Source organism: Zonotrichia leucophrys, chromosome 14, assembly GCF_028769735.1.
Source record: "Zonotrichia leucophrys gambelii isolate GWCS_2022_RI chromosome 14, RI_Zleu_2.0, whole genome shotgun sequence".
Taxonomy (NCBI): Eukaryota; Metazoa; Chordata; class Aves; order Passeriformes; family Passerellidae; genus Zonotrichia; species Zonotrichia leucophrys.
The window spans coordinates 2,687,664-2,712,704 of record NC_088184.1 but is presented as its reverse complement, the minus strand read 5'-3'; the positions used below and the strand labels follow the sequence as shown (position 1 = coordinate 2,712,704).

Sequence of the window (25,041 nt, the reverse complement as noted above, 5' to 3'; positions counted from 1 at the left end):
CCCACCACTAATTCCTTCTGTCCTCAGTGAAAATAACTCTCCAAGGTGAATTCAGCCTCTCAGGAAAACTCAGTTTGCATCTGAACAGACTGGAATGACATTCCCCAATGTTTGTGCCACTCTCCTCTACAAACCCCACACAAGATTTTCCAAAACAGGCAGGAAATAAAAAAGAGTAAAACAGACAGAACTTGCCTGAACTGGTCTATTTCCAAGGAAGTTTAAGTCCATGTTCTCACCAAAAAGGTAACCCTCAGGGTGAGGGGTGTCAAACTTCTCACCTCCCATAAAGAAGTGACTTGCAAAGTAGTTTCCTAGAAACAAAAAACACAAGAGAATGGGAAAAAATATCCCTTTAAATGAGTGCTTCCTGGAAAAGTCTGTGCAGTTTTAAATTCACAAGTATAAGAGCCATAAGACACAGAAGATATTTGCTTATTTACCCCTTCACTGTAGTACTCAGGAGCAGTGCCAACAGTAGAAGAAGAAAGGGAAAAAACAATGAAACAAAACAAAAATAAATAAATATTACAATATTAGAATAAATATTACAGTGGAGATAATTCCATTTCAACTTGTTTTGCAGAGAAGGGAGAGGAAGCAGGAAAAGTCAGCTCTTTCCAATATTGCTCCATTCTGGTCAATTCTTCCTGTTTTGTCCAGTTCCCAGTGTGAAGCCCAGTCCCACAAACACCTCAGAGAGGGATGAGGCTTCTCCCACTGCAAAGCTCAGCACAGCCAGAGGTCTCCTGTCACCTTTCATCCCCTCTTTGACTCCCACATCCCACAAAAGAACCACTCCAAACCTTTACTGGGGGTGCTGGACACTGTACACCCTGCTGCTGATTTAATTAATAATGCTGACAGTTCTAAATGCAGAAACATGGGAGTGACTGAACTGAAAGTCAGCTCTGAAAGTTTCACCAGGAATTTGTTTCATTCATCTTTAAGGTGATGCAGCACAGTGAAAATTTCAGGACACAAAGCCTGTGCATGTGTGGGATTCTGGAGCATGGAATTGACTGGAAAATGAACAGAATTCAGGTGTGTGAAAGCATCACAGAGTAGCTCCCTCCTAGAAAGACTTCAGGAAAACACTCAAAAATGAACTTCCCAGAGGTACAGTTTCAGAGAAATAAGTGTCAGGAGAGAATGAAATAAAAGGCTCCATCCAAGCCACTTCTCTTCAAGTTTCAGAGTGGGGGATGAGAGGACTGAGCCAAATGTACACTTGCTTCCCTGGGTGCAATGCATAGACAGCATAACTTTGTGTTAAAATGAGTCATTCCAGAAGCAGTCACTAATCATCTGAATGGCATTCTGGAGGGATGTGCAGTCCCTCTAGCTAGGAGCAAGCAGGATTTACTCTGAAATGGAAGGGGTTTCATGAATGGCCCTGTTTTCTCCATTAAGGCTTTCTCCCTTTATGCTCCAAGAAAGGCTCTTTTCACTCTGCACAGATGGCAGTGCCTTAATGATGGTGGGATGGCTCAGCCACTGCTGAGCTCAGCTCACAAGCACCCAGATGTTTGTAGCACTGAAACACATCCTTCTTTCCAGATACAGCAACCACCTTCAGCACAGCTCCAGCAGCTACTCAGAATCTGTCCTACAGAATCACAATAACAAAATCACAGAATCATTTGGGTTGGAAAAGCCCTCCAAGATCATCAAGTCCAACCTGTGACCTACCATCACCTTGTCAAGCAGATCAGAGCACTGAGTGCCACATCCATTTCCTGGACACAAATGTAGGTGCCCCAAGTGACAGGGAATCTTTTCCCACTCCTCCCAGAAGCAACAAATTTAAAAATTAATCTGTATATAATCTCCAAGCACAGCCAGCCTGACACTGCCTCTCCATCAGAGATACACCATGGAGGTTTGTGTGTGCACTGAGGTTCAGAAAACCACACTGAAGGCTGGAATAGATGTCACATTTTATGTGGGTCAAGCAGGATTATGCTTTGGAACATTTTATTTGATCAGCTGAGAAGACAATGCTTGTGCAGGATGTCTCAGTAGCACAGCAGCTGGTTATCTGGGATCAGAGTCAGAGAACTCCCTCTTATCCAGTGATGGGTCAGAATTACAGAACCATAGAATTGCCTGGGCTGGAAAAGACCTTAAAGATCACACAACTCCAACTCCCTGCCACCTTTCATGACACCAGGATGCTCCAAGCTCTGTCCAGCCTGGCCTTGGACACTTCCAGGGATGACAAAGCCACAGCTTCTCTGGAAAAACCTCTGCCAGGGCCTCTTCACCCTTGCAGGGAAGAATTTCTTCCTAATATCCAATCTAACCCTGCTCTCTGCCAGTTTGAAGCCATTCCCCCTTGTCCTGTCACTCCTGCAGGTTTGTAGCAGTTATCCTGCAGATAACCTTGCCCATCTTTTCTCTCAGCTCCCTCCAGATCCTGCAAGGCCACAGAGGTCACCCCAAAGTTTCTCTTTTCCAGGCTGAACAATCCCAACTCTCCCAGCAGAGCTGCTCCTCCCTGGGCTCATCCTGGAGCCTGCTCTGGGCTCTCTCCAGCAGCTCCAGCTCCTTCCTGTGCAGAGGCAGCTCTGCAGGTGGGGTCTCAGGTGGGCAGAGGGACAGAATCCCCCACTGTGGGATCAGCCCAGGACATGGCTTGAGAGCATCTCCAGAGATGAAAAGGTCCCTGTTGCTCTTGGAGCAACACCCAGACACAAAACCAGCACGTTCAAGGCACCTGCCACAGTCACTGCTCCACTAGGAACAACTCCTGACGTCTCTACCCAATTGTTGGGATTTCTCACAGACACAGTAGCTGGACTCACAGCTCCAGTTCCACAATCAGACTGAACTCTCTTTATCTGCCTGCTAAGTCACCTCCTGCAATGTGAAGGAGAGGTTTTTCCCCCCGAGGCATTTCCTTCACAAGCAAACAAGAAACGCAGTGCCAGGCACGAGGAGCACAGGGAAAACCACTCTGAGGTGCTCAGAGGGAGCACACAGAACAACCCTGAGGCTCTGCCACTGCTGCTGCACACACAAAAGCTGCCACACACACGAGGTCTCAACAGACAAACAAACCAGAATGGCAGCAAACTGTCTCCACACATTTATAACACAGTTTTCAGCGGCTAAAAAAAGATATTTTGTTGCAAGCTTTCAGAAAGCTCTTGCTACAATGACACCCAAGTTCAGAGCTCTCAAGGTAAAACCAAAGTTATGCATTAATCCTCTCAATCATTATCACAGCCACCTCAGTTTGCCCAAGTTGGAGGCAGAACATTTTAAGAAAGCATTTCTTAAATATCACACCAGGGATTAAAACTAAAAGGAAACTTCCAGATGGAAAATATGAGGCATCCTCTTTAGCAGTCACTGTGACATTTAGGATTTTTAGTGGCTCTAGCAGGCATGCATATATATTCTATGCATTGGAATCTCAGGTTCCATTTCCAAATCCAGCACAAAGACAGCTTTAAAACTTCAGCCAGGCTATCATGCCTCTGGAACCTTGTTGCCATTGTTCCCCCAGGCTATAAAAGCACCTTAAGCAGCTGTGCCAGCTTCACACACAGCTCTGGGGCTATGGGCACAAGGAGGATGCTAAGAGCCATCCTCTTTGGCAGGAAAAAGAAAAAGCAAGAAATCCTTGGACTGATCCTCCACAGAACTGCTACAAACAGAAACCCTCCAGGAAAATGCAGTGATACACTGACCAGGAAAGAATCACACATAAATAAAAAAAGGTGGAAAAGGATAAAAATGCCAGAGCAAAGCAAAACTGTGGCTTCAGTTCCCCAGAGTAAATCAGCACAAAGCACAGAGCAGCATGAGATAAAAGAGAACATGACCAAGTGAGGCAGATGAAGCTCAAGCAGTGGCTGTAAGAGGAATTGTTGTGGTGGAAAACTTTACAGTGGCTGGAAAAACTGGGACCACTGGGACAGGACAGCCAAGTCTGACTCATTCATTTGTCCCATGCAAAACCAAACTGGAACCCAAGGCTCCTCCAAGGCATCAAATGACACCAAAATACTTTATATTTAGTACAACAGAGTGCTGGGGGTTTATTAGCATAATTGCACCAGCATTAAGCACCAGATTGTCCAGTCACAATTACCTCTCCCTAATCCCATATCCATGCAACACATGGAGGGGATGCACAAGAGACAAGCTGGGAAGGGACACAACCTGCAGGAGGCTGAGCACAGCTGTGATCCCATCCCAGCATGGCTGTATCTCAATGTTCATTAACAGAAAGCATTTAGGTGCCCATTCAGGCTTCTCACCATTAATGCAATTAACAGTGAGGTGACAGAAATTGGGTTCTGTTTAATTACTCAGGCAGAGTGACAGCACAGTCCCAGGCACAGCCTGGACCAGCACACAGGACAGTGACCCTGTCATGGTACCCAGCAGCACAGGGATGGACTGGCTGTGACTCTGATACTCTTCTCCTATTTAAAATTGCTCTTTCTTTGATTAAAGCCTCATTCCCAAACAACAAAGCAGTTCAGCTTCAGAGAGGAGCAATCCACTTCCTTTTCTTCCTCCCAGGAATCTCCAGGGAATCCTCAAGAGCCATCCCAGGGGCACGTGCTCTGTGCTGCAGAGGAGCAGCAACAGGAGAGAGCTGTGGGGAGCACTGGGGCACTGCTCACAGCAACAGGGGCATGGCAGATCCTTCACTGCTCCAAGCACTGAGATCACAACTCTAAACAGGGAAAAAAATAACCATTTTTAGCCTGTTTCACAGAGCACTTACTCTTCTGTACAAACCAGGTCTTCCTCCCAGCACGGGCTCCATAAAGCAAGAAATTTTGGTTAAAAGGTACCACCAAACAGGGGTCAGACAAGGAAATTGGGTATCACCTTACAGCAGCCTCAGACACCCAGATATAGGAGGAAAAATGCAGATGATACCCACCCAGAGCATTGGAGGAAAAGGCAGGGATTTCTGAGGATTTTTAACTACAAAACTGCACACAATTTCCAACAAAGCTGTTAAACACCTTGCTTCACTGGGGACTGGCTCATGCACACCAAGGTGGATTCCTCAAGCTGCTCCATCCTCCCCAGGGCACGGGACTGACCCAGCAGCACCCACATCAAAAGGCAAGAAAGGAGAAGTGAATATTCACCTCTTCCTTTGCAACCAGCTGTGACTCAACATGCTCAGCCACCGTGTCCCTCTGCACAGGCAGGCTGAAATCACAGCCACAACACCTGGATTTAGGTTTTTACCTGGATTTAGGGTTTGTTTCCTGGCAGGGGGGATTTGCTCCCTGATCAAACCCAGCTGAGCAGACATTTGTAGTAAGTGAAGATCTGCTGAAACCAGAGACAAGGAGGGATGGGATGGAAAGGAGAAGGACAGGGCTGCACACAGGATGGGTGACCTCAGGAAATGCTCCCTCATCACTCCTGCCAGGAATCAGAGATCATTTCAGGGATAATCTCAGAGCCAGGACTGAGAGTCAGACTCACTCTCCAGCACATACAGCCCATGGAGAACCAGCTTCTCCCACACAGGGCTCACAGCAGCAGGGTCCAGTTAGAAATAATGAGCAAACATTTAGCCCAATGTCACTGTAGGACACGAAAGAACACAAACTCACACTGCTGTTCTCAAGGTGAAGAAAAAAGGGAAGTTTATTTTCTGACTTTAACATTTATAGTTTTCTAAGAGTGCCAGTGGATTGGAGGGTGACAGTGCCACCTCTCCAATGACACTGGACAAACCAACAGTCCATCAACTTTCTCTTCTTCTATAAAAGAATGCAAACCAATAAGTTATTTACAGAAAGTGTGTGAGAAAGTTCGCTACAAGAATGTCAACATCAGAAGGCTTAGAAAATCTTAAAAAACCAAGGAGACAGCCCAAGAACATCTTGCAATACTTCCAGCTTGCTTCCTGAAATCCAAACTGTACTCACTCACTTCCAGGTTTGGTCCCAACCTTCCCATCTCCAAGAAACTCACTCTGGAGGTGGCAGGACCTCAAAGGACACTGTCCCTCTGACACTCTCCACGTGCTCCACCTGAGCTGCCATCCTAACAACCCTCACTGTTCTGGGCTTTGCAGCTCCACCCCAGAGGTGTTCACCACCTCTTCTGCCTACAGCTTGAACAGCTCTTCTCTCTCCCCAAAGTCAAGAGGATCCTTGTTAGATAAACCCAAAGAATGTGAAGAGAAAGCCCTGGCTTAACACCAGAAAGAGCACAAGAAAATGCCACAGAGAATTAATTAACAAGCCTCTAATTGCATCCAGAGCCTTTGTAGGAAATACAAATATTTTTGTTTAACCAGCTGCTTGAAAGCATTGGCTGCTCAGCTCTACAAGGGAGGTAAAACATGTGGAACACTCTTTGGGAGCATTATGGCCCACAGATCCCCTTCCAGGGAGCCTGGTAACACACACACCCAACCTCAGAGTGGGATGGGGTTACCTTGACAAGCCCCAAACCCAACACACCACTAACTTCCAGTTCAGCAGCACAGGAACAGCAGAAAGAAGTTTAATGTCCATTGCATATGGTGGTTATAATTAATCCACTCTTTATCTAAAATGCTGTCACACACTGATCCTGCTACAGCCAAACTGTGACACTTCCCAGCTGCCCAAAAACCCAGCTCCCAAACCCCTAAAAAAAAAGCAGTTATATTTCCTAAGAGAGCCAACACAGCTGTTGGAATTTTCTAGGCAGTTTTCCCCCTTCCACTTCCTCCATGCCACCATTCCTGCTGAGGGCCAACCTGCAACAAGCCAGGACTTTATTTGAGATGACAGGACTTTATTTCAGGTGATCCTGCACCCCCTCCAAACTAAGCAGGGGTCCTGGCCCCCTCTGAGGATGTCACAGCCAGCAGGTCATGGACACACACAGGACTTGAATCTCTGCATGAAAAGTCTTTGTATCTGAGAGTGAGGGGACCCAAACTGCTGCTCTGCAAATTCTTCAGCCTGCCTGGAAAAGCCCTGACAGAACCAAAACCTACAAAAAATTGTAAGCAAATGGATATTGCAGGGGGAAAGATTACCTGAATTTCCCTGACCACTTGTTTTCTAGGAAGAATAAGTAAAACTCTTTTAACAAGTTAAAGCTGGTCAATCTCAAAAGCCAGCCCAAGACAAGGTGAGTCACGGGCTCATCCCACCTGCACACAAGTGGCACCCAGCTCTCCAAGCCCTCAGAACAATTCCCTGTAAAACAGACACCCAGCAGGCTGTGTGAGCCCAACAGCTCCGAGGTGACAGCCACTGCCATTTTAAGGAGTTAAAGGGGAATTTGGCCATCGTGTATCCAGCCAGCCCCGATTCTGCTCCCTGTCCCAGCGAGCCCCTTTACCGGCAGAGCCGCCCGGGACCAGCAGCTCGCTGAGGCCGCACTTGCACCGTGGGGAGCGGTCCCTGAGCACTCCAGGACCCCGGCACCACGGGCGGTGACAGCGCCAGGCGGCGCGGACAGCTGGATGAGGCCTGGATGCCGGGCACGGGAACACGGTCAGAGCAGGGCACCGAGCCCCGGGCAGAGCCGGCCCGGTGCCACCGCTGTGCCCACGGACATCCATCCATCCACCCACGGCCTGTCCGCCAGCGCGGCCGGGCAGGGCCGCGGGCAGAGCCAGGGTCGGTGACAGCCCAGGCCGGTGACAGGCAGCTCTTTCCCCGGTCTTTCCGCCCGGCCCGGGGGGCACCGGGCCCGCCACGGCCTGTCCCCCTCCCCGATCCCCGCGGCCCTCACCGGACTTGGGCGGGTAGCGGTAGGCCGAGTTGGCCTGGATGTCGATGTCCTCCACGCCCGCGATGCGCCGGCTGAGCAGGGAGCCCATGGCGGCCGCGGACAGGGCGGGCGGCCCGGGGGCGCAGAGCGGCGGCGGCGGCACCGGCACCGGGACCCGCACCCACGGCGGCGGCGCGGGGCACGCCGGGACAGCGAGTCCTCACGGTCCGGGACTACAACTCCCGGCAGCCACCGCGGCGGCGCCTACCAACGGTGGGGCGGGGGGGGCGGCATCTACCAATGGCGGGGCGGCGGGGGGAGACGGTGGCGTAAGCTCTGCCGGCAGAAGGCGCTGCGGCAGGAACGGGGATGGGAATGGGAGAATGGAGGATGGGGAATGGGATAATGGGATATCGGGGATGGGAACGGGAATGGGAAAATGGGATAATAGGAATGAGAGAATGGGGAAGGGGAATGAGAATGAGAATGGGAATGGGAGAATGGAGAATGGGGAATGGGAATGAGAGAATGGGGAATGGGAAGGGGAATGAGAATGGGAATGGGGAATGGAGAATGGGGAATGGGAATGAGAATGGGGATGGGGAATGGGAAAAGGAATAGGAATAAGAATGGGAGAATGGGAATAGGGGTGAGGATAGAGATGGGAGAATGTGAATAGGGATGGGAATGGGAATGGAGACAGGGATGTGCATGGGGCACTCTGCATGGGAGGGGACCCAGGCATGGACATGGAGATCACCAGGGCACACCTTAGATGGAGAAGCCCTTGGGAGCTCACACAGGGATGCACAAGGAGGACACATCCCGTACAGGGAAGCCACAGGGAGGATGGATGCCCAGAGACACACCTTGCACAGGGCTGCACAGGGAGAATGCCCAAGGCCATGCTCTGCACAGGGATACACACAGGGAGATTCCCAGGGACACATCTGACACAGGGAAGCACAGGGGAGATGCCCAGGGAGAATTATCCAGGGCACTTCCCAGAGGTGGGAGCTGTTACTGGCTGAGGCTTGAAGCCAGCAGGAAAGGAGGTGATCAGCCTTCCAGGGGGAAGCCTCTCCTTTCTGGGTTCCTCCCCTCACAGATAATCCACACATGAAAGCAAATGGAGAATCCTCAGGTTTGGATGTGAGGACAGGGAATAATGGTCACAAGCTGCCTCACATGTGGGACAGAACAGTCAGAAGGATGGCGTGGAGGAAGAGGCACAAAAAAGCCACCAATGTCCCAAGACTGAGTCCCAATGTCCCCTCTGGCACAGAGAGCAGAGAAAAGCCACTCCCTGTGATGGGAAGTACCTCCCTGCACACACACTGCAAAGGAACTGGGGACCCAAATTCCCAGCAGTGGAGTTGGGAATCACTGAGAGACAAGAAGGAGCTGAGGTGGCACATGTGAAATCCCTTAAATTGGGAGCAGGGAAGAGGGCTGGGATTTAGGGAAATAGGATGGAGCAGGGAGCAGAGCCTGCCAGCACGGGAGGATTCTGTGATAGCAGTGAGCAGGCAGTGGGTGGAATTTGCTGGCTGTAAACACAAACTAAAACACGCCCAGCAGGAATAAACAAACAATCCCCAGGCCAAACGTGCTTCCGGACAGTCATTATCCCTGCAGCTGCCACGGCCACATGAACACAGCCAGAGGGGCTGGGAGAGGCACGGGATGCAGGGCAACACGTGCTGGGGGTGAGGACAGGAGCAGACCCTGCTCTTCTGCATCCCATTGTGCAGCAGGGCTGGGAAGGAGGACAGGGAAAAAACCTGGAATGAGCAACAAGTCCTGCGGGCCAACCACAAGAGATGAATGCCCTGCACCTGGCACAGGGGAGCCCCAGGCTCTGGCAGAGCCTTGGCAGTAACTGGGCCTGGCACCTCTCTGCTGTGTCCCCCAGGATCCTCACAGGGACAGGATGGAGTCTGCTGACCATCACAATGACCATCCATGTGTGCTGGCCCGGAGTGTGTCCAGGGCTCCCTGCCTGCACAGCCACAGGAACAAGCTGTGGGCAGTGCCCTGGCACCAGTGGGGTGATGTGAACAGCCACCAGCAGCCCCAAACTGAGCAGGGTGAATCCACAACCCCCAAGGCCTCACTCTGCAGGCCAGCAGCTGATTTTTTGGGGCTGAGCTGGAGCAGCCTGGGCACAGCAAGGATCAGTGGGTCCATCTCCCTGTGCTGTCCTGAGAACTGGGGCCAAAGCAGAGTAGTGTTTGCACCAAGAAGCAGGTGAGGAGGGGAATTTCCATATGGACAGAAGGTGAGAGTCCCTCTCCCTTTCCTCCCACAACCTGAGCTCCGAGAGCATCCTGCCTTCTCCAGCTCAAAGAGGCATCCAGAGGCAGCTGCCCCAGAGCTTTTTATGGGACAGAATCATGGAATCCAAGAATGGTGTGGGTTTGATTATGACTCTTGGAGCAAATTACCAGCTTTGTATGAAGACCTGAAAGCCACAGAAGTTTAAGTAGTGTAATAATAAAATTATCACTAGGTGAAAAAGTAGGTTTTGGGGTTTTTAGAATAGGGGTTTTAGGGACAAGATGGAGGGACTTGGGCATGTCCAGCCTTTCTTCTTCTCTACCTCCATCTTCTGCTGTGATGTTGGCACTCTGGGATTGGTTTAGAATAGAAACTCACTGTTTAACATAGGTGATAGGTATTGGAAAGTAATTGTTAACATGTTATATGTAGTTTGTAGTATAAAGAGATAACACTGCCCCGGGGGCAGGCAGAGTGCCTCTGTCTGTTGTGCTGAGCTGACCTCGGCAGGACAGGACAAAAAATTTTATAGCTAAGATCCAATAAACAACTCTGAGACCGAGAACTGAAGAACTCCGACTCATTCTTCAAACGTGCGGGCCGAAACAGAAACTTTTCACGTATCTCAGGGCTGCAATAAACTGCAAACTCCCGAGAGGAGGGCAGGGGCTTTGCTGGGGAATCTGTCCCGGAGGGCCCGTGTGTGACACACAGCGACAACAGCAGCCGTGTGCCAGGGCCGGGCTCAGCCCTTCCTGCCCAAATGCCAGGGCCCGGAGCGAGCAGGGCTGGAGGGCAGCAGCTCCTTTGCTCCTGCCCGGCCCGTGGGACACAAAGGCAGGATATTGCACCACGGCCTCCTCCATCCCATCCCTGCCAGCAGCACGGGAAGGAGAGGGGATGGCTCGGGGCATCCACTGCCCTGCCAGCCCTCAGCAGTGTGAAAAACGCCAATCAGTTATTTTTAAAGTTTTAAAAGTTTAACAGTAATAAAATAGTTATAAAAATAGAAATATAATTAGAGTAATAATAATTTCGACAATTTGAATTAGGACAATATAAGACAATAGAGACAAAGGGTTACGGACATCTGGGTACCTTTTTCTGGGCAGCAGGAGCCCGAAAAAGGTCCCACGTTAACAGAGGATTAACCCTTAAAAACAACAGCCTGTTGCATATTCATACACCTCATACATGATGCATAAATTCCATTCAAACACAGGATTCTGTCTGGTCAGTGTCAGCTTCTTCCTCTGAATCCTGACAGCACCTTTGAGGTGGGAAGAAGTTCGTTTCTCCTGATAATGGAGCAATAAATTCTTTTTCTCTGAAAGATTCGGGTGTCCTGTGGCTGCTATCTCACTACAAGTCCTTTCTTTAAAAAAAGTATCCTACATAGCATAGTTTCTATTTTAATTCTATTTTAACATCTTTTTATAACCCAGAACTATATTTAACACACTACTTAAGAGAATTAATACAGCATTACTTTCTAACACAACACATATAACATTCATTTTAATATTTGCAAAAGGCCAATCATAAAATATGCATTTTTCACACCAGGGTCCCACAGCTCCTCAGGTAGCAGCACTCCCCCAGCCCAGGGCACTGTGGCACCTGCAAGAAGCAGCAATAGTCTCACAAACACTGGTGGTGTCACCCCAGTGGGTTTTGCACCTTCACCTCTGGGTTCCCTGAGATGTATTTGTCCTCATATTGGTGCTGCCAGCCCCAGGGGCTGCTTGCACCACAAGGGAGGAAAGCCACAAAGATGGGAGATCCTCTGTGAGAAAGGGATGAAAACATTTTCACAAGGTTCAGAGACCCTGAGTGCCATCATGGTGTGGGGTGAGAGTGGTCAAACTGGGTGAAACTGGGCCAGGGCTCCTGCCACCAGGAGCCTGCAGAGCCCCAGGGGTGCTGAGGGGACCTCAGCTTCTGCACTGCCTTCCAGCTCAGCAAAACCCACCCAGGAAAAGATGAGGGATCCTTTGAACCCCAGGAAGAAGAAGAACCCATAGAGCTACAGCCTGGAGGAGGCAGATGGACCCAAGGGACACCCACCCTCCCACTGCCAGGTGCCCTTCAGGAGCCTCCTTGGACATGTCTGCTGGGAAGGCAGCTACGAGCACACCCATGTAAACAAGGAAATCTGTTTCCCTGGAAAGCTCCCGCTCACCAGAGCAGCTCATCCAAAGTCCAGCTGCTTGGGGTTTATTACCCAGCGCTTTGTCTGTGTTGTTCCCACTGCCACTCGCTGGGTTTGTCAGGTACGTGTAAACAACAAGGCTGTTCTACACACACGGAGTTACAGCTCACCAGAAGGAGTGGTGAGCCCATGAACTTTGCCTCCCTAAACACTGCCCTGCTCTGAGGGCTTACAACCCTTCCCGAAAGCCCTGCCAGGCCAGGCCCAACCCTTCTCCCTCCAAACACCAAACTGCAAGGTTTCTAAACATGCCTGGCTCTTTCTGATTAAAGTAATCACTCAGGAGATTAGTTTTTCCTGCTGTATTTACACCTTGGTGGCTACAAATCTCCCTGTGTCACCTCTCTCTGGGGGTTGTCTTGACCTTTTAAGAAATGAGCAGTCAGCTCTTGCTATGTCCCTCTGCCATGTACAGCTGTGCTCTCACTTGGATTTGGGCAGTGAGATATATAGAATGAGAAGGGAAACCCTTTGGCTCTGAAATTCTCCAAGGCTTGGTTGTGTAACTCCAGAATGGTTACTAAAGAACATGTGGACAATGGTGATTAGCTTTGGACAATACCAGAACAATTCCTGTCCACACAGTGGAGGCTGCAAACCCCGCTCATCAAGTGCATTACCTGCCCGAGCTTCAGCCACTGAATCCTCAAGGCTCAGAAACACCAGCAAAATGCCACCCAGGGTCAGAGGCATTAGTGAACAATCCACTCACGGCCAGGCAAACCTCTCCAAACTGCAGGAAACAGCCCAGAGCCTCCGCTCAGGAAAGGTGGAGCCGGCAGTTCCCTTCATCTTTTCCCTGGTGTTCTTAGCCCCGGCCACTGAACCGCGGCTGTCCCTGCTTATCCTGAGCACGCCCATTGTCCGCCCTGCCGGGCCCGGCCTGCCCGCGGGCTTCCATCGGCTGTGCCTCTCAAAGGAGCCTTTCACAGCGCCGGGAGCCCCCGGCACCTTCCAGAACCTTCCCTCGCTGCCGCCTCAGCGATGCACGGACACGCTGCGGCTGAGGGGAAACGGGACCAGGCGGGGATGGGCAACGCGCCCGCAGTTTATTAGCGCGGATGGAGGGCGCGGGGGCCAAGGGGCTGCTGCTCCGCCGCCTCCCGGGCCGCACGGCAGCTACGAGCCAAGGGGTCTCCGTCGTAGGCTGCAGGGGGGTACCGGCGGGGCCTGCGGAGACTCGCGGTGCCGAGGGGCTGCAGCGCTGCCCCGGGCGGGCCCGGCCCCGCCGCTCCCTCACGTCAACAGGAAACCGCACGCGGCCGACTGTAAACACCGCCCGTGCCCACGTGACCGCGGGGCCCCGCCCCGGCCCCGCCCCGCGCGCGGCCCGCCCCCGCCGCCCTCCCATTGGGGGCCGCGCCGTTGTTGACCATATACGGTCAGGTACTACCAAGCCGCGGGCGGCGGTTGGCCGGCCCCGCGCGTCACTCAACGAGCGCCGAGCGCTCAGCAAACAGAGCGGGGCCTGCTGGGAGTTGTGGTCCGAGCGGGGGCAGGGCGGCGGGCGCCGTGGTGAGCAGGAACTACAAGTCCCAGGGGCTCCGCGCGGGCCGAGCCGCGCCGCCCCGCCCCGGGCGGCCGTGGGCGGGGCTGGGCGGGCGCCGTGAGTCAGTGCCCGGTAAACATTGGCGTGAGCCGCCGGCCCCGCCGTGCTGGCGGCGCCCTGAGGGCGGCGGGGGCCGGGGCCGGGGCCATGGACGAGCTCAAGCACCAGGTGATGATCAACCAGTTCGTGCTGGCGGCCGGATGCGCCGCCGACCAGGCCAAGCAGCTGCTGCAGGCGGCCCACTGGCAGTTCGAGGTGAGGCCGCCGCCCCGGTACCGGCGCCGGGCGGGTCCCCCGCACGGGGGCATCGCGGGGGGTTCGGGCAGCGTGGATCGGAGCCCGGCCCTGCGGACACATCGCTGTCCCCCCGCCCGCCCACACGCTCGGTAACGGCGGCGGGGCGCGGGCCGGGCCCCCGGCGGTGCCCGGGGGAGCGTGGGCGCCACGCGGGGCGGGCGATCGGAGGCCACGTTGCGCGGGGGGTGCGCGGAGAGGGGCTCGCAGCCTCCCGGGGCCCCACGCCGGAGCGCGGCCGGGCCGGGAGCGCCGAATCCGCCGAAGCCTCGTCCTGTTCCCCCCCGCCCCCGCCGCAGCCCTCCCGCGTGGCCGTGGGCTGGAAAACCCCGGCGCAGCCTTTCCCGCGGCCCTGCCCCGGGGAGTTGGAGCTCTCGGGCAGCCGTGGGAAAGGGGACTTTGTAGGTCAAAGCTTTCCTGGCTCCGGACGCCTTTTCCTCTCGCTCGCGGGCAGGATACTCCGTGACATTGACAGGGGTTAAGGCCGCGCGTGGGGCGGGGGGCGCCGGCCGAGCTCCCCGGTGCCTTTCGGGGCGCTCAGCTCCTGCCGAGATCCCCGGAGCCGAAGTGCAGGGAGCAAAGAGCAACGCGGTGGCCGTCGCCAATAAATTGCTTTCTAAATAGGATTTTTCCTTCTCTTCTGCAGCTCCCTAGGTTGGAGCTGATGGATTTGACGCTAATGGCACCTCGGTAATTGAAATGTCTGTGCAGTGCTGCGGGAGCAGCTCTGAGTCAGGCTGGGGAGCAGCGGGCTCCGTTGGTTCCTCTCGGTGGCCGGAGCACCTCTCCTCCCTGCCGGGGCTGTCCCGGGATTGTTCCCTAACGGAGCAGCGGCCGGGCGGACCCGGTAGGGACGGCGCCCATCGCCGTGCGGGCACAGCATTCCCACATTATCACAGGCCGGGAAGGATCCCAGAGCGAGCCGTGCGTGGCCGCGGAGCGCGGGTGGGCTCGCAGGGATGTGCGGAGGATCCGGCCGGCGATCCCCCCGCCGTGCCCGGTGAACGGGAGCACGGCTGGCGTGGGATGTGCTGCATGTGTAACGTGCTCCGGCGTTTGTTTACTAACACAGCCTGACTGTGGCCCTCTGGGACAGGCGGGATCCTCTTCCACCACCTCCGTGCGTGTCGCAAAAGAGCCGGGGAGGGATGACAGAAGTTTTGAACGTGTCTTTCTAAAGGGTTTTTTTTTTTGCAGAACTTTGCCACCGTTTGGCGAGTTGCACAAGTAGAAAGAGCCGTCTCCTGCCGGCTGGGCACTCACATGACTCAGAGGAAGCTGGGCTGTAAACAAACGCTGCCGTTACCATGTTCCCACTCACTTTTGGTGCAACGGTCAGATAATTCCCTCTGCAAAATGGCCGCTGGGCACGGCTCCTCCTGGGAGCCACGCTGGGGAGGGATCACCTCCCGAGCGCTCCAGCCGGCTCTCACCTCCCTGCTGGAGTACTCCCGAGCCTTTTGTTATTCCAGTGCAGCACCCGTTTGCTGGCTGCTGTGCATCTGCAGTGAGTGTAAATCGGGGGAGTTCAGGCAAGTTCAGCACGAGGGAAGGCAGCATAAATTAACATCTCCTTGGAGTCACAGCGTTCCTCCAGGGGCACCGTGAATGCCATCAGCCTGCTTGTACCTGAGCGTTCTGCTCCTGCCTGTGAGGCCACCACGGGGACAGAGAGATGTTCTGCAGCAAGCCAGGCTAGCTCAGTGGCACAGTGACACACAGCAGGAGCTGGGTTGTCCCAGCTCTGTGCCTCTGTGCTGGCCAGGGCACTCCTGGCATCCATCTGCCCTGCCCAGGACCTTTCCTTTGTGGGCCAGTGTCCCATTTGCTGCCTGTGAGAGCCCCTGGGGTGTTTGTCAGCAGCAGGAGGGAGAGGGAGGCTGCTGTGAAGCACAGACAGCTTTGGGGTGTTGGTGTTTTGGGACCACTTCCCTGGGGTTGTGCTGTTTTTGAGTCTGGCTGCTCAGAGGCCATTGTGTGTAGGAAGATGAAGTGAGGGCTGCAGAGAGGATTTGCCCTGTGTGTGTCTTTCCAGCCCTGGTAGACCCAGAGCTTTTCCAGGGCGGAAGGAACATGATCCAGGACAGTGAGCAGGGTCGGAGGTCAGGAAAACATTCGGGATACAGTCACCTTTGGCTGTGCTGTGAGCTGATCAGAGTCTGTCCCATACTTGGGCTTGATTAAGGAGCCATTTTTTTTCATCCCATGTATCCCTGGGGAACAGGGCAGTTCATGGGTAGGGTGTGGATTGCCTCTCCCACTCGCTGTAACTGCTCTCCTGTTTCCTAGGGACCCTGGGCAGGCTTTGTCCTCTCGTGCCCAATTTAATTTGCAGCTCTTGCAGCTCTGTGGGCCCTTCCATGCCTCCAGGGATGGCTGCTGTGGGTGCCAGCTGGAATGGCACTGCCAGCCCAGCCCTCCAGCAGCTGGAGCAGTGCCATGGCTGATCCCAGGGGGAGGTTTACAGGCCCAGGAAAGCAGCTTGGAGTGTCTCTGGGTGAAGGCTGGCACTCAGCTTCCAGGGCCTGGCTTTTTGGGAGAAGCCAGGGAGAGCAGCTCCTCCATGGCTGGAACCCAGCAGGTTACCAGGCAGACATTTCAGAGTTTGCAGAGTCTCACATGGGGCTGGGCAGTGGATCAAGCTCTTTTATTGGTAGAAAGATATTATTTGGCTTTATGTGCTCATTGCCCTTGGGGCTATTTGGGAAGGAATGAGAAAAAACTGCTTCTAAAAAATCCCACCCATTCCTTCCTTTTCCTGGTGCTAAGAGCCTCTGTTCAGTGTAGGGAGAGGTTGTGTGTGGGGAACAAGAAGAGGAGCAGGTGTCTGGCTTCACTTGCTGTGTCTATAGCTGGATTTCACTTCCTCTGGTGTATTTACATTTCATGAAGCCCCTTCCTTGTGGTTCAAGGACAGGGTGCTGCCAGGGCTGCCCATGCTGCTGGGTGCCCTGTGCTGGCAGGGCTCACACCTCCAGCCACCCTCTCTCTGAGTCACCACAGGTGTCTCTTGGCACCCTGGCAGGGTCCCTGCGTGATCCCTCTCCTGTGAAGGTTCTGGTTTTGCATGCTGGGAGGGGGCACAGTGTCCTGGTCACCTCCTGAGTGTGGCCAGGCCGTGGCTGCCCTGTTCCCCTGCACACCAGGGTGACACAGGCAGCGGGGCCTTGGCTCCAGGGTCTGAGCTGGGCTCGGGCTCCTGCTCCAGCAGAGGAGCCTTAATTGGCTTTGCTGTTGCAGCAGTCACGGTGGCACTTGTGACGCTGTCTGGAGAGCAGGTGGCATCGGGAGCTTTGGTTACGTGTGTGTCCCCGGCCCCCCGTGTGTGTCCCCGGCCCCCGTGGCACCAAGGGGAGCGTGGGGCCCTCCCTCACCAGGCTGGGGCTCTGCAGGTCCCTTGGGAGGTGACAGGGGGTCCTGGGCTTTGTGCTGGGCACAGGGGCTGTTCCTGCTGTGCTTGGAAAGGGGCAGATGGAGGGGAAGAGTGTGTTTTAGGCAGAGGGGCCTGCCCTGGTGGGCTGCTTCCTCTGCCCAGTCCTGCTTTCATCCCAGCGCTGGCAGGGGTTGGTGGGCAGCTCAGGGGGACAGCAGGGACCTTCTCTGCCACTGTCTGCCAGTGGCACAGTCCCAGATATGAGGCCACTTGGAAAAGAGGAGCACAGAGCAGATTTAATCAGCTTATGGTATCTGGCTGTGCCCACACCTCTGCCTGTGTTTCCCGTTTGGTGTTGCTCCTCTCTTATCAGGATCTGTCAGTGATAGGGCCTCGGGGTGTTGACGTCCAACCTCACCCAGGACAAAGGGTAGCATGGCAGGGGGTGTCACTGCTGCAGAAGTGTCTGTGTCAGACATTTCCTTAATGCAGAGCTGTGTGCTGTCCTGTGCAGAGCTCTCTGCAGGGCCACAGACCCCATTGCATTCCTGCTGCATTGCCACTCTGGGATCTGCTGGGTCCTGCCTGCAGGAGCTGAGGGCTCAGAGCTCACAGCATGGCCGGGTGCAGAGTTCAGGTGCTGTGTTATTAAATGCAGCTATTGCAGGGAAGAGCCCTGCCAGCCCAGCTATTGCACACTCCCCCCGTGGTCTGGGAGCTGCCAGACTCTGCAGCAGGAATTGCTTCCCCCACCCAGGTCTGGATCATTGTTTGCAGACATTGCTCTGGCTGCCACCTGGTCGTACCAATAGTTTTCTGCTGTTTAGTCAGGAAACCATAAACCTCTTTGCTTTCCCAGGGCCTGCCAGCCTGGATGTTTGGGGCAAAATTAGTTTTCCCATTGGATCAGTGAGCTGAGCTGACTTGCTGTCATTCATGCTGGCCCTGGGATTGACACAAGAGCATGTGGACACTGGGATGAGGAGCATGGGTGGTGGCAGGACTGTGACTGCTGCCATTGGAGAGGGTTTGGTACAGCCTCCCTGTACTTTTTTTGGGCTTTTGTGCCTTTTTTTCCCCGGCAGCTTGGCTGACTCCAATCCCTGGCTCTCAGGAAGGGAGCAGAGTTCAGGATAGAGTGGCAGCACCCAGCCACAGCCCCACACCTCACACCCCAGAGTGGAGATCTGAAGGCCTTGAGGAGAGGCCTGAATAGGACTGAAGGGGCTTTTCCTTCACCCAAAAATAAATCCAAACCAGTTCTGCATCAAGTCTCATGTACAACTGAATCAAACCATTGTTTTCTAGCCCTGACTTGGTTGAAGCCTGGCACAGAACAGGAGTCACCACCATGGAATCACAGAATGGTTTGGGATGGAAGGGACCTCAAAGATCATCTTGTTCCACCCCCCCTGCCATGGGCAGGGGCACCTTCCACTATCCCAGGTTGCTCCAAGCCCCATCTAACCTGGCCTTGGATACTTCACAGATGGGGCAGCCACAGCCTCTCTGGGCACCCTGTGCCAGGGACTACCCACCCTCTGAGTAAAGAACTTTTTACCATTCCTGCATCAGCTCAGTGCTGTGCACCCCCAGACCTCCTGCTGCCTCTGCTCCTCCCAGACCTGGGCTGGGATGGCCCTCCTGACCATCTCCTTCCCCTGGCCTTCCCTACCTGCAACCCTTCTTGTCCTCTCACATGCCTGTGGCATGAGACATATTTACCAGACTGTTACTGTAGTGGAAGCTACAAAACAATGTCAGTCCCCATCATGCTCAGTCTGCAACTGAATTGGAAATGTTCTGGCATATGGGGTGGGCACCTGCTGCAGCCCTGGGCATCTCCTGGTGGGAATATGGGGACTGTGATCATGTTCTGTTGAAGACATGCCTTTAACTGGTTCCTGCTGGGGTTGGATTTGGTTTCCTTTGTTCCCCAGCACACGGTGGTTGCAGAGTGGATTGGTGAGTTGTGAAACACCTGCTGGGCTCTGCCCCTGCAGTAGCTGCTCCTTGCAAGGATGGTGGTCCCAAATACACATGGTTACCACCTGCCCTGGTGTGAGCAGATGGCAGGCACAGGTCCCTGCTTGGGGACAGGAGCAGCTGTGCCCTCATGGCCCCCCAGGGCCTGTTTGGATCATCTTTGGGGTCTGGTAGTGTGCAGGGGTGAGGTGGGTGCCCAGTTTGGATGCAGGTAGTAACATCATATTTCCCTTTTTTTTTTCCCTTCCTTTCAGACTGCTCTCAGTGCTTTTTTCCAAGAAACAAACATCCCCTACAGCCACCACCATCAGATGGTAAGTGCTTTCCCAGCTCCCCAGCGCTCTCCCAGGGCAGAGCACCAGCTGGCAGGTGCTTCAGGCTGGTGCTCATGTCCAGCTCGCTGCTTCCCAGCTCCAGGAGTGCAGGCAGGGAGGGCTGGATGGGCACTGCCAGAGCTGCCTGCCAAGGAAGGTTTTCCTGGAGAGCAGCTGGTGGGACAGTGGGACAGCAGAGCCCTGCACATGGTTTGGGGCTGCTCTTCCAAAAGGGACAGTCGGAGGGAGGATGTTTTGGGCATAGCCAGTGGTCCACACCAGCTCAGCATGGCAGAGAGAGCCTGGAGGAGCCTGAAGCACTGAGCTGTGTAAACACACTCACAGACACATGGTGCTTCCCATCCTGCAGCAGCCACACACACAGGTCCTTGTGTGCTCACTGGAGTGAGCAATTCCTGGAGCATGGCTGGAGCGTGACTCTGTTGCAGAGTGTCTGGAGGTGTGTAAACACCCACACGTGGGTGCTGCCTGCCTCTGCTCTCTTCCAGCTGTCCCCACACTCAGTCTCTTAACTCTCGTGCCCCAGCAGCCCTGTAATCTGCTTGGGCAGATGTGTCTTAAGGATTTACTGGCTGCTGCGGCCTTGTTTGACTCTCTGGGACAATTGGGGATTTGGAGCATGTAAAGTGAGTGCCCAGCAGGGCTGGAGCATGCCCAGTCTCCTGGGGGATGGGAGCTGAGCCTGAGCCTTGTGCCTGCAGAGCCAGAAAGCTGCAGGCCCAGGATGGCACCAGTGGGTTGTGGAGCAGAGGGGGTCCCTGACTTGGCTGGGCACAGGGGGTCCTGTCTGGGCCCTTCAGACCCTTACATAGAGCTGCTCATGGGCAGCACAGCCAGCAGAGCACAGGTCTGGGGGCTTCACATGCCACATCAGGGGGCAGAGGGGTCTCGTGCCACGCCTCAGTGGGAGGTAGAAGGGTGGCACCAGTGGGTTTTGGAGCAGAGGGGGTCCCCACTTGGCTGGGCACAGGGGGTCCTGTCTGGGCCCTCTGTCAGGAGCTCTTACCACAGCATGAGCCTTCAGACCTTTAAATAGAGCTACTCGTGGGCAGCACAGCCAGCAGAGCACAGGTCTGGGGGCTTCACATCAGGGGGGCAGAGGGGTCTTGTGCCACGCCCCGGTGGGAGGCAGAAGGTGGGGACTCCCCTGACCCTGTGTCTCCTTCCCACAGATGTGCACTCCTGCCAACACGCCGGCCACGCCGCCCAACTTCCCCGACGCCCTCACCATGTTCTCCCGCCTCAAGGCCTCCGAAAGCTTCAACAGCAGTAGCCCAGTGGCCTCTATGGCGACTTCCCCGCCGCCCCCGGCCCCGCCGCTGCCCCAGCACGGGGCCTTCAACCCCGCCTGGCCCACGGCCTCCCCGCCCGGGCAGCAGCAGCAGCAGCAGCAGAGCATGTGGACTCCGGCCGCGCCGGTGCAGCCCGCGGGCTGGCCCGCCGCCGTCTCCCAGCAGGCCAGCGCAGAGCAGAAGGCCAACGTGACCATGGAGGCAGAGAGATGAGGCTGCGGTGGAGAGCGGCCGCGGCGGGGACCCCTGCCTATAAATATATATATATATTTTTTTTTTCTCTCCCCCCCTCCCCAAAGAGGAGAGGAACTGCGCTGCCAGGGCGTCTGGCAGCTGCCGAGACACACGAGCAAATAGCTGCCTTGCATGGGTTTGGTTTGAAATAGTTTTTACTTGTTCTCGAGCTGAATGGAGCTCCCCAGAGACAGCGGGAGGCTGCGTGGGACCGGTGCTGGCCTCTGCCTGGGACCCTGACGCTGCCAGACTCTCGGGGAGGGAGCACCCCCTCCTCTCTTGGGACACCGGAGTTTGCATGCCAGTGACATTTATGGAGGAGGTCCCTTCCTCAGAGTCCCCCGGGCCGCCCCACCAGGCAGAGTGGGTTGTGCCTGAGTGTTTTCCCTCCTCCCTTGGCCCTCATCAACTGGGTGGGGGGCAGACACCCTGTGAGGCTTGTTTTTTGTAAGGGGTGGAGAGAGCAAGGGCTGTTCCTGCACCACCACAGCCTCCACCCCACACACACCATCCTCACTGGTGAGCAGGGCTGGGGGACACCGGCCCTCGGGGAGGCGTCTGGCCCCTCGCCCAGCCCCGGATGGGGAGCAGGGGGTCCGGCTGGGCCAGCACACCCTCCCCTCCAGCCTCCCAGGATGGGGTTTGCCCCAGGGCTGTTTTGCATGACACAGTGTAACCCTAGAGACTGGGATCGTTTTTAACCCCTCTGTTCTTTTCTCCCGGCGGCTGGAAGTCTCTCCGGATGCGCCGCAGCCGCTTGCAATACACGCTCTTCTGCTTTGAACCCCTTTGAACCCCGTGTCTTTGCTTCGTTTGCAGCAGTGGCAGGACTCAGGCAGAGCTGCCCTGAGCCTGGAGTGTTTCAGGATCCCCTCTCCCAGTCGCTCAGTGCATCCCAGGAGGGCTGGCTTCATCTCCAGCTGCTCCAAACACCCCATTCCAGCCATGCACTGACTGCCAGCTGCTTTTGGCCAGGTGCATCCAGGGCTCAGCCCCAGAAGCCCAGCTCTGCCACATCACTGTGGTGTGAGTGAGTCCTGAGTCCTCAGGATCCCTTGTGACATCCACAGCTCCTGGGTGTTTTGCTGTGACCTGGCTCCTATCCCCTCTTCCCCAGGTCCCTTGGACGTTGCTGTCCTTGCCAGACCCTTTCCCAGCAAGGCTGTGCCCCTGCGCTCCCCAGTCAATAATTAATTTCAGTCTCTTGTTTGTGTTGCTAAAATAAACAATGTAGGAGGGATGGTTTCACCGGGGGTGCCTCTTGGACAGCCTGGGCAGGGCCTGGAGCTGGGGCTGGCCCTTGTGAGCTTCCCTGCATGGAGTTCTGCTGGAGCTGCCTCCCTCAGTCCTGCCCCACTGAGATGAAATGGGCCAAGCTGGTGGGCCCTGGAGTGAGCCAGGGCTGTGCACCTTCTGTCCCAGCTGTGGTGGGCACATCCACTCTTGCTGGGAGTGGGGATGGTCTGTGAGGTGGGTGGGGTGCAGCACAGAGCCACCCAGGGCACACAGAGAATGGATTTGTCCCCAGCCTTGAAGAGAGACAACTGCCTGAGAAACACAAGTGAAGCCACAGGGAGACCTGGGTGGTGAGGAGGGGAATGTGCCTGTGATCATCCCAGGGCCATCAGGAGCCGCAGGATTGGAAAATCATGTGCCAGACCACAGACCTGGTGATCTGACTGGTCAGAGAGCTGATGGGGACATGGCACAGCCCAGAATTGTCACTCTGGCTGCCCTATGTGTCCCCAGGAGCTCAGGGGAGGCAGCAGAGGAGGGAGCATCTCTGGCCTGTGGTGTTACCCCACTGCAATGAGTGGGTGCCAGGGCAGTATAACCCCAGTTCCACCAGTCCCCCAAGGCCAGGCAGCACAGCCTTGGTGCATTTCCCCTCCCCAGCCCCCATGCCATTTCACAGCTCTGTGGCCAGCTTGGACACCTGTGAGCTTGGCACCAGCCCCCAGGAGCCTGGCTTTGTCACCTGCACCTGCAGTGCACAAGGACAAACAGCCTTGGTGGGACACGACAGCCTCAGCAGCTCCCCAGGGAGTGCTCAGCAGCATTTCTGCCCATGTGGCAGGGGACACTCAGGACAGGCACCTGGGTGAGCACTGGGGGATGCAGCACATCCCTGTGGTGTGCCAGGAGCAGAGCTGGGGGGATCATTGCTGAAGGGGGAGAAGCAGAAACAGTGCAGGGGGACAGCCATCCCCTGCAGAGCCCAGTGCCAGTGCTTGTTCACCACACCCAAGCCCTGCTCCATCAGCACCTTGTTCATACCTGGGTGCTTCACCATCCCCTGGCCTCCCCTCATCCTCCTCAGAGCCACCCACCGTTTGTCCCCAGCTCCACCAGCATGGCATGGTGACAAAATCCTGGCACACTGAGTTGCTTCTGAGTGGGGATGTGCCAGGTCTTGGCAATCCTGTGCCCAGGCTGGTTCAGGCACCAGCTGTGGCACAAGCAGCTCCTGAGCTGTGCCCAGAGGTTGTCCTTGCCTTGGTATCACCCCACAGCTGCTCTGCAGCCTCTGCACTGCTGCTGCAGCTGGCCCAGCCCCTCCCTGCCCCTGGGGAGGATGTGTGGCCCTGGGTGGCTGCAGAAGCCAGGCAAGGCAGGGAGGTGTTTATGGCAGCCCCAGAAAGTGGCTGGTGAGAACATCCTGAGATGCCCCAATGTGTTCCTGACAAGTGGGATGTGGGGTTGCAGCCCCCAGGCCTCTGAACTTGTTCAAAGCTCAAACCTCCTGGGACCATTGACAGTTGGGCACCTTCTACATCCCACAGCTGCTTTATTCTCACCCAGCACCTTCTCCAGACAGGCAGCCATGTCATCCAGGTCTCTGAGCTGGCTGAAAACAGACACCAAAGCTTTGCTCTGGGCAGCTCCAGCTCCTGCAGGCCCCCAGCAAAGCAACATCCTAAACTGGGGGGGCTTATAGTGGAGACCCCCTGGCACTGCTGCCAGGCCCTGGGCATGGCCAGCACTGGGGTGGCACAGAGGACAGTGACCATGTCCCCCCTCAGCAATGTCAGTGCATGAGGCAGAGGGACAAGGGGGCTGCAGTGGCCTGGGGACTCAGATGGGCTGAGTGTGGCCCTGCCATTCACCTGGCACAGTGGCCTGGCATGACAGAAATGTCTGTGCCCGTGGAGCTCTCATGGCTGACAGGTCCCTATGGCCTCGTGCTGCTCCAGCAGTCAGCCCAGCCTCTGTAGAGCATCATGGGCCAGCACTGCAAGGCTTCAGGACTGAGATCCCAGTTTGAAACCAGACAGCCCCTGAGGTTTTGGGGAGAGAGAAGAGCCCCAGCCATGCTGGAGCCCAGGGCATTACCAGCAAAGGAGCCTGAGAGGCTGCAGCACCTCAGCAGTGAGCACGTCACAGAGAGAGCTCTGCTACAGCTCCTGAGACAGCTCCACTGTGACCAGGAGAGAAATCAGCCTTTCCACCCTGCTCCAGGAGGGGAGAGCCTGGGCAGCCCCTGGGATGGGCAGGAAACTCCAAACATTGACACCAACCCCAGTGCCATCCCTTCCCCAGCCCTGTGGGTCTCCCAGGACATAAAAGTTTTAGAGAGTAAAATCCTGCTCTGCAGGAGGGACAAGAGCAGTGGAGGTAGCCAGGATACTGGGACACCAGGGGTGGGTGGCTGCTCCAGTGGCTCTGAGGGTGACATGGTCCTAGGCAGGTCACCCCAGCCAAAGCAGCCTTGTAGGAGGCTTCAGTGCATTTTCCATAAGGATTTGTGTAAGATTGCCATCCCAGTCACCTCATGCACC

General features: G+C 55.4%; 2 protein-coding genes across 8 annotated transcripts in view; one reads left to right on the top strand and one right to left on the bottom strand.

Annotated features, from left to right (window-relative positions):
• Positions 1-13,389, bottom strand: part of MGRN1 (mahogunin ring finger 1) — a 53,302-nt gene extending 39,913 nt beyond the window's left edge. For 6 of the 7 annotated variants that reach the window (XR_010442035.1, XM_064726079.1, XM_064726076.1 and 3 more), the window contains exons 1-2: positions 7,729-7,908; positions 196-314 (exon numbers count right to left, since the gene is read on the bottom strand). Coding sequence is in view for 6 of the 7 variants with exons in the window: in XM_064726079.1 (XP_064582149.1) it covers positions 196-314; positions 7,729-7,816 (207 nt within the window). In the remaining variant the exon portion in view is untranslated. Of the gene's footprint in view, positions 1-195; positions 315-7,728; positions 7,909-12,819 lie in introns of those variants that run through there. The other variant, XM_064726077.1, reaches the window with a different exon arrangement.
• A 392-nt stretch (positions 13,390-13,781) lies between these two features.
• On the top strand, positions 13,782-22,046 carry UBALD1 (UBA like domain containing 1). The gene is made up of 3 exons (XM_064726120.1): positions 13,782-14,003; positions 19,656-19,715; positions 20,909-22,046. Exons 1-3 carry the CDS (start codon positions 13,896-13,898, stop codon positions 21,239-21,241), a joined length of 501 nt encoding a protein of 166 aa, XP_064582190.1. The 5' UTR covers positions 13,782-13,895; the 3' UTR covers positions 21,242-22,046.
• The last annotated feature ends 2,995 nt before the right edge of the window (positions 22,047-25,041 follow it).

Bases quoted from the DNA above. Each gene is read 5' to 3' on its own strand.
- UBALD1 (XM_064726120.1), top strand. From the start codon at position 13,896: ATGGACGAGCTCAAGCACCAGGTGATGATCAACCAGTTCGTGCTGGCG. The intron at 14,004-19,655 runs GTGAGGCCGCCG...CCTTCCTTTCAG, and splicing joins CGGCCCACTGGCAGTTCGAG to ACTGCTCTCAGTGCTTTTTT. The intron at 19,716-20,908 runs GTAAGTGCTTTC...TCCTTCCCACAG, and splicing joins ACAGCCACCACCATCAGATG to ATGTGCACTCCTGCCAACAC.